Source organism: Elephantulus edwardii, unplaced genomic scaffold (genome assembly GCF_000299155.1).
Source record: "Elephantulus edwardii isolate Elephantulus edwardi_28Jun2011 unplaced genomic scaffold, EleEdw1.0 scaffold00037, whole genome shotgun sequence".
NCBI classification, from domain to species: domain Eukaryota; kingdom Metazoa; phylum Chordata; class Mammalia; order Macroscelidea; family Macroscelididae; genus Elephantulus; species Elephantulus edwardii.
In genome coordinates, this window is record NW_006399787.1 from 16,848,313 (window position 1) to 16,857,236 (window position 8,924).

The following is an 8,924-nucleotide window of genomic DNA, read 5'->3' on the forward strand; positions in this document are numbered from 1 at the left end:
GGTCGCTAACACAGTTAACTTGACAGCACCTAAGAACTTGTATAATAACCTCTACTCCTCTTTCCAACAGGAATGTAGGGTAGTTACAGGGTCTCTGGTCACCTACCATTGCAAAGCTCGGAGCAACCCCTGAAAAACAGAGCACAGGGGAGGCTGGAATTACGACTCCCAGCATTCCTGGGGTTCCCGGCTCGCGCAGCTTCCTTTTCCGCTCTGCAAGCTGCGGAAACCGGAAGGGCTCGGCTCCCGGGCTGAGGCGGACTCACCTTGAGCAGTGGGGAGTCCTCCCTGACCCAGGTGGGAATCCTGGAGAGCACTAAAACATGAACGGAAGAGTGGGTTATTTGTTCAGTGAGGAAGAAATCAATCTTACCAGGGGACCCTCAGGTAAGTCGGAAACGGGTCCTCTCTGGCCGTAGGGAATCTGAGGGTGTCTTTTACACCGCAGACCCCTCTTTTGGCCCAACCCCTTGGCCTGGGAGCCACCCGGCCATCCATCGTCAGGCAGAAACGGGACTGAGAAGTCCAGTTCATCTCGCAGTCACATCACCATACATTTTTATTGTCTGGGGAAGTTTCTGCTTACGATCGGGGACGGAGCGAAGAGAAGCACATTTCTCTTTGTGGTCTGCATGTCCTGGACACCACAGCTTTTCCCATTCCCCAGTCTGTCCCTTCCACTAGGAAGGACCGCTTAGTAAAACTGGGGGCCTGGCCAGCTTAAGCTTTGAATACGTAGCAATTTTCCCGGCATTAGGATCGTCCCTTGCTGACTTATGTCCTGGGAAGTTTCATTTGGATTGTCAACTAGAATGTTAAACAGGAAAAGACCTAGAGCTCTGTTACAACATTTCCAATATCTGATTATGTTCATAGCTACTTTGGGGTGTGGGGTTTTGCCTTTTTGGTTTGTGTACTTAAGAAACATTTTCATTCCTAGCCCACATTTCTGGCTATTTGGATTTAATGCGAGGATTTTTATTTGTTTGAGAGGAGTTTTAGGGTGGGTTTTTGGGTTTTTTTGTAAAAAAAAATATATATATAAAAGAACAAAACAAAACTCATTTGATTCAGCTATAACCAAATCTTCACTTGTCTAAAATTTTATTTATTCACTGAATGTCTTCTTCCTAAGCATTTTCCCATCTTTGGTGACCTCTTCCATAGAGAATTGGCTGCATTTAGAGCACCCAGTGGCTCCTTCGCAGAAAAGCTAAGAAATCTCCTCCCCTGCAATTAATTTACAGCCTCAGAAACTTAAGGATCAGCTGTGAGTTGCTTCTGACTTACCAGCAATGCCCAAGTCATATAAATTGATGAATTAAGAGCCTTTCAGGGAATTCTGGTTGTTTTATAGTTCTCCTTCCTTTCAGTGAAAACCTTCTAGCTCTAAATAGAATTTCTATTTCTAGGCAGCATTATAACTTTATACGACTTTATATGACTTTATTAACTTTATACAGCTCAGAGACCTGAAGGTTTAATCAGGTATCTGCAAATATATGTATACACTTTTATCTTTCTGTTCCAGTGCCTGTCAGGGGCAAGAGTTTTGGATATTTCCAGGGTTTGGGCTCATTTTCTCAGGACAAAAGTATATTTTCTTTCTCATTTCATTTTCTTCAAAGAAAATAATGAACTCTTGTGAAGATTATGACAATAAAGTGAGTGTCTGGAGAGGCAAAAAGCAGCTTAATGTGTAGCTTGATAATCTCTCCTGTGCCTCCTTTCTCAATTGTGGAAGAAGAGGCTTGGGCTAGGCAACTCTTGAGGTCACTCTAGCTTCTAAGGGTTCATGATTCTTTGGTTCTTTCCACATGCTGTCTTATGATAAACCTGTGTTTTGGGGCTTTTGTGGTTCATCTGAAGAATACTTAAAAACGGTGGTTGCAAAATCAAATACATTCAAGAGTTAAATAAATTAAAAAGGACTGCTAGTACAGTCAGTTCCATGTCCTAATGATCCTGTAGAACAGAGGAATGAAGAAGCAATGCCTTTTAGTTGTATTTTCAAAGAGTATTGAATTTACTGTGAAATTCCCAAAGAACAAACAAATGCCTTAGAAGTACATGAACGTGCTCTTTAGAAGCAAGAATGGTGAGACTTGATCTCTTAAACACTGGGAATGTTAATAGGAGGAACCAGTTCCTGGAGAAGGACAGCATGCTCATAAAAGTAAAAGTTCAACATGAAGGAGAGGAAGACCATCAAGATGTATATACTTAATGACTTTGACAGTGGGTTTGAGCCCAGCAAATATGAGGATGGTGCAGTATGGTTATCGTTGTTGTTGTTGTTATGTGCTATTGAGTCACTTGCAACTCATAGTGACCCAATGAACAATAGCCCTGCTCTGTCCTGTGCTAACCTTATTGTCTCAAACACACCTACCCCCATTACCCAAGTCACTGAATGAACCCATCTCATCAAGGGTCTTCCACTCTTGCACTGTCCCTCTACTTTCCCAAGCATGACATCCCTCCAAGGAGCAGCCTGATTTCACCCTCTCTAGGATGAATCTGTTTGTTCTCCTAGCTGACCATGGTATATTCAATACTGTTTTCCAGCACCATGGCTCAAAGGCATGAATTCTCCTATTATCCCTAGACATTGTTCAGCTTTCTGCTTCATAGCAAATAGTTGTGAAGACAGTGGCTTGGATGAGGTTCACCTTAGTCTGCAGACTGACATCATTGTTCTTCAGTACTCTGGAGAGGTCTCTGACAATAAGACTTTGCCAGTGCAACTCGTCTTTTAATTTCCTGGCTGCTGGTACCAAGAGTGTTGATTGTGGAGCCAAGCAAACGGAAGCTGTTGACAATCTCAATCTCCTCATCTATCATGATGCTGCCAATTGTCACAGTGGTGATAAGCTTTGTTTTCTTGATGTTGAGCTTCACTCCATATTGAAGGCTGCAGTCCTTGACCTTCTGCAGCAAGCTCTTCAGGTCCTCAGTTTCAGCAAGCAGGGTTGTGTGATCTGCGTAACACAGAATATTGTTGTTTTGGGGATTTGGTTGTTTTTTTTTAAAGTTTATTTATTTCTCTACAGTCTATCAGCAATCTGCATTATGCAGATGATACAACCCTGCTTGCTGAAACTGAGGAGGACCTGAAGCTCCTGCTTCAGGGGGTCAGGGACTGCAGCCTACAATATGGATTGAGGCTCAATGTCAAGAAGACAAAGATTCTCACCACTGGGCCAATTGGCAACATCAGGATGGATGGTGAAGAGATTGAGATTGTACACAGCTTTAGTTTGCTTGGCTCCACAGTCAACACTCTTGGCACCAGTAGCCAGGAAATTAAAAGGCGCATTGCCATGGGGAAGTCTGCTGTTAGGGACCTCTCTCCAAAGTACTGAAGAGCAATGGTGTCGCTCTGGAGACTAAGGTGCGTCTATCCAGGCCATGGTCTTCGCAATCACTTGTTATACATCAGAGAGTTGGACAATGACCAAGGAGGATAGAAGGAGAATTGATGCCTTTGAGCTGTGGTGCTGGAGAAGAGTATTGAGAGTATCTTGGACTGCTAGGAAAAGAAACAGATTCATCCTGGAAAGGGTTAAACTTGGGTGGCTCTTTGGAGGCAAGGATTCTGAGGCTCCGTCTAACATACTTTGGACATGTTGTAAGAAGAGACCAGTCATGGTTGGGAGGGTGGAGGGACAGTGCAGGAGGGGAAGGTCCTCTATGAGGTGGATTGATTTGGTGACCGGTAATCAGGATGGGAGTGTCAGAGACAGTGCAATTAGCATGAGACGGAGCAGAGTTTAGGGCTGTTGTACATAGGGTCTCTATGAGTCGCAAGTGACTCGATGGCACATAACAACAACAACAACTTGTTTATTTACTTTCAGGACTTGGCTTTCACAGGCTTTACTGTGTATCTTTCTGGTATTATGAATTTAGAACATGAGATATCTTTTTTTTTTGGAAGCAGGATTGGCATCCACTTCCTAAACAGCATGCCTCTGAAAACTCTATGAACTTTGAGAAACGACAATAATTGTAGAAAGGCTTCAGGTATTTTGATTGTAGAAAGGCTTCAGGTATTTTGATTGTAGAAAGGCTTCAGGTATTTTGATTGTAGAAAGGCTTCAGGTATTTTGTTCATAGGGTCACTATTAGTTTTGCTTGACTCGACAGCAACAACAACTAGTTTATTTACAAAATCAAACATTATTTTCATTTCTCTTACCCCCCTACCCAGCAAATTGTACAACCTGATGATTAATCCCTCCCCCCACCCCCCATACATTGACGTCCCTCTGCTTCCTGCCTCTCCCACTCTTCTTGGATACTTATATTCATTCTACAATAATGGTTTTATACAATATTTATCTTTGTGGGACTGAGTTCACTCAGCATAATGCACTCCAGTCCCTCCCAAGTTAGGTAATCATTTACAAAATCATTGATCCTGTGTGTTGTATAGTATTCCATTGTGTGAATGTACCATAGTTTTACAATCCATTCGTTTGTGGTTGGACATTTGGGCTGTTTCCATGTTCTTGTGATGGTCAATAATGCTGCTGTGAACATTGGTGTACATGTGGCAGTTTGTGACCCAGTTCTCGTATTCTCAGGATATATTCCAAATAATGGAATAGCTGGGTCATATGGAATTTCTATGTTCAGCTTTTTGAAGAAGTGCCAAACTGCCTTCCAGAATGGTTGTACCATTTTACAATCCCACCAACAATGTATAAGAGTTCCTTTCTTGCCACATCCTCTCTAACATTTATTACTTGCTGACCTGTTAAACTTTGCCACTGTTACTGGAGTGAGATGGTACCTCTTTATGGTTTTGATTTGCATCTCTTAGTGCCAGTGTTGGACCATTTCTCATGTGTCTGCTTGCCATTTGAATATGTTGCTCAACACAGGTTGTTGATGAGTCTTCCTCCAATCCTGATGACATATTTCTCATAGAACGCAGCTTACTAGATAATATGTTCTGCATATAGATTGAAAAGGTATGAAGATAGGACATATCTCTGGCTTATACCATTCCTGATTTTGAACCATGTTCCTTGCTCTGTTCTGATGATTGCCTCATCTTGCAAGTATATAGGGTTTTGCATAAGCATAAGCAAGTGCTCTGGGATTCCCTTTCTTCTCAGAGTTAGGGACAGTTTGTTGTGATCCACACAGTCAAATGCCTTTGCATAGTCAATGAAACATAGATAGACATTCTCTGGTACTCTCTACTTTCAGCCAAGATCCGTCTATCATTAGCTATAGTATCCCTAAGTACCACAACCTCTTCTAAACCCAGCCTGGACTTCTGACAGTCTCTGTTGATACGCTGTTCCAGTCATTTTTGGATAATTTTCATCAGAGTCTTGCTTGCATATGATATTAATAATACTGTTCAGTAATTTTCACACTCTTTTGGGTCACTTTTCTTTGGAATGGGAACAGATATAGATCTCTTCCCGTCTGTTGGCCAGGTGGTTATCTTCCAGGTTTCTTGGCACAACTTGGTGAGAACATCCAGGGCAGCATCTGTTTGTTGGAATATGTCACTTGGTATGCCTTCAATTCCTGGGACCTTGTTTTTTGCCAGATCTCTCAGAGCAGCTTGAACTTTTTCCTTCCTCACCCCAGGCTCTTGCTCATATGTTGTTTCATGAAGTTTCTTCTGTGTCCACCGACCCTTTGGTATAATGACTCTGTATACTCTTTCCATCTTTCATCTGCTAAGGTTCTTCTTAGTTGCCAGAAACGTAGACTAGACTTATAGCCACCTTTTGAACAGCAGGTTGGAACTTTACCTTGCTCTGTATCATCATCATCGTCTCCAGCTTGTTGAAACCCATTGTTAATGTCACTGGGTCAGTCCATCTCTTGGAGATCTTCCTTTCTTTTACTGACCCTCTACCATGAAGTCTTTTTCCCTCCTGACAACATGCCCAGATATGTGAGATGAAGTTTTACCATCCTCACCTCTAAGGGGCACTGTGGTTACACTTCCTCCAAGACAGATTTGTTTGTACTATTACCATCTTATGGTATATATATTCAATACTCTTTACCAGCACCTCAATTCAAAGGCATCAGTTCTTTTTCGGTTTCCTTATTTGTTGTCCAATTTTCAGATGCATAAGAAACTTGAAAATACCATGGATTGGATGAGGCTTTTCTTAGTCTTTAAGCTGGCATCTTTACACATTAACAGTTTGAAGAATTCCTTGACATCAGATTTCCCAATGCAGTATATTTTTTGAAGTTTTGACTGGCTACCATAGGTGTTAATTGTGAATCCAAGTAAAATTAAATCTTCAATCTTCTCTCCATCTATCATAATGTTTCCTTTTGACCCAGTGGTGAGTATTTTTGTTCTCTTGATGTTGAGATGTAATCATATTGAAGACTGAAGCCTTTAATCTTCTGCAGCAAGTGCTTCAAGTCCTCTACACTTGCTGCACACAAGATTGTATCATCTGTATAATGCAGGCTGTTGTTGAGTCTTCCTCCAATGCTGATGCCACATTCTTCTAATACAGTACAGGGTCTTAGATTATGTGTAGGCATACAGATTGATTAGATATGGAGAAAGAATGCAACCCTGATGCACACCTTTATCAATTTTTAAACCATGCTGTATTTCCTTGTTCTGTTTGGACAATTGTATTTTGGTATATGTCTAGATTTTACATGAGCATTTTTCTCAGTGTTTGCCATAATTTATTACGATCCACAGCATATCATGCCTCATAACATTCTCTGCTTTCATCCAAGTTCCATCTAGCATTATCAGTGCTATCCCTCCTTCCGTAGCCCTTCTGAATCTAGCTCAAATTTCTGGAATTTCTATGTTAATGTGCTGTTTCAGCTGGTTTTGAATACTATTCAGCAAGATTTTACCTGAATATGATATTAATGGTATTGCTTGATAATTCCCATACTCTGTTAGATTACCTTTTTTTTCTTTTTTTAAATTGGAAAGAAATACGGATTTCTTCATATCACTTGTAGCTGTCTTCCAGTTTTCTTGCTTAGACTGATGATGTAAAAAGAGCCAGGGCCACGTGGTGACAACATATCTGGCCTTTACCAACTTCACAAAGGGGAACTCTCCGTGACCAAGCATCAGTAACACAAAACCAATTCCTATGAGGGTAAGGAGTGTCCCCCACATTGCCCTACCTTTCTACTCATTTCAACACCAGTCTTATTGCTTTGCCGGGTCCTAAATCTGATGTGATAGCTCACAGACCATACAAAAACATGTAGGGAAGTCAAAACGTTATAATCCAGATTGTTGTTGTTGTTGTTAAGTGCTGTCGAGTCACAGGCGACTCATAGTGACCCTATGAAGGAGTGTCCTCAACTCTTGGGTGTCTTTCATCCTCTCTCCAGGCTCATAGGGTTTCTGGAGGCAAGCTATTACGGAAGTGGATGCCGCTCCTCCTTCCAAACTTGTTGTAATTGGGGAGCTCCATCCCACTCTCTGTCTGCATTGGGTAACCAACCATTAACGCATTTGACACATCAGTGTCACAGTGTTCAGCCTCACAGCAACTACAAGTTACCACTGCAGGACAACTTGTACACCAGGGCTATATGACTTAGAGGAATGTCTGAACAAAAAACAATGAAAGACTGGCCTGAGGGCCATAGGCCCTAGGGCCCTTCAGTGTCTTACCAACCAGGAAGCCCAAATGCTGGCAAACTCAGTGCCCCAGACCCCCAGTTTATCTGGCAGTTCCACTCTGCCAACCCCCATGTGGGGCCAAAAGAACACCACAAGTGCCCGGAACCCAAAACCTGCTGCGCCTTAAGAAGCCAGAGTCTGGATTCAGCTGACATTAAATCTCCCAAGACCCTACGCAGGGTGCGACCTTTCAGTGTCTTAAAAGATTAGTAGCAGAGTACAGTAAGGGTGCCTACTAAAATGTGCTCACAGGTACCTCAGCCCTGAGCCTCACAATTTTAGACCAGTGTTACAGAGTTCTTGGTCATGTCAATATTGCCATGGCCATAACATGGAACTTTCAGAAATTTGAGCTAGATTGAGAAGCGGCTACAGAAGGAGGGATACACTGATGATGCTAGGTGGAACATGGCCGAAAGCAGAGAATGGTAAGAGATATTAGATGGTGTGGATCGTAATAAATTATGGCTAACATTGAGAAGAATGAGAAGGTCCCAGTTTTAGCCAGTGTTAAAAAGTTCTCAGTCTTCCAAATTATAGCCACCCACCTCCATTTGTCCAACAAACTTGGGCAAAGGATCTTAGCCTTGGTGCCATTGCTATAGCAGTCCCAAGATCCCATCTCAAATTAGGACTCTAGTGCAGCCGTGGCTGCTGCCACCGTAAATGCAGCTGGAGCAAGTTTGTCTGATTTTGAAGAGGGCTCTTGCTGCTGGTTTTTTGCCAGAGCAGGAACGGTCTAATTCTCCTGCTGCTGGAATGCTCCATTTATTGGCAAGATTAGCCAAGTGGATAGGCTAATTTGCCCCATTTGAATATTCCCACCAATCTACGTTGCAAAGTCATGGCTACGAAAGTCATGTTGTTGTTATGTGCTTGTAGGTCACCTGCAACTCATAGTGACCCTGTGTACAGTAGCTCTGAACCTTGCCCTATCCTTAGCCGTTGTCACTGTCTCAAACACACGTGCCCCGTGACCCTAGTCACCGTCAATCCATCTTATTGAGGGTCTTCCTTTCCTGCACCATCCCTCCACCTTTGATGATGTCTTCGAAGGACTGGTCCCTCCTGGCAACAACATGCCCAAAGTATGTGAGGTGAATCTTCAAAATCCTTGCCTCCAAGAAAAAACTTGATTTTACCCTCTCCAGGACAGACCTTGGGCCAGGAGGCAGTCATCAGAACAGAGTAAGGAAACATGTTGCTGTTGTTGTTGTTGTTGTTATGTGCCATCGAGTCGCTTGCGACTCATAGCGACCCT

General features: G+C 42.6%; 1 protein-coding gene across 1 annotated transcript in view; it reads left to right on the forward strand.

The window, feature by feature from the left end:
* Window positions 1-294: 294 nt before the first annotated feature.
* The window catches only part of SYNJ2BP (synaptojanin 2 binding protein), a 72,103-nt gene continuing 63,473 nt past the window's right edge, over window positions 295-8,924 (forward strand). The window contains exon 1 of the mRNA XM_006884731.1: window positions 295-387. Coding sequence (XP_006884793.1) covers window positions 324-387 — 64 coding nt within the window. The 5' untranslated portion in view covers window positions 295-323. The remainder of the gene's footprint in view (window positions 388-8,924) is intronic.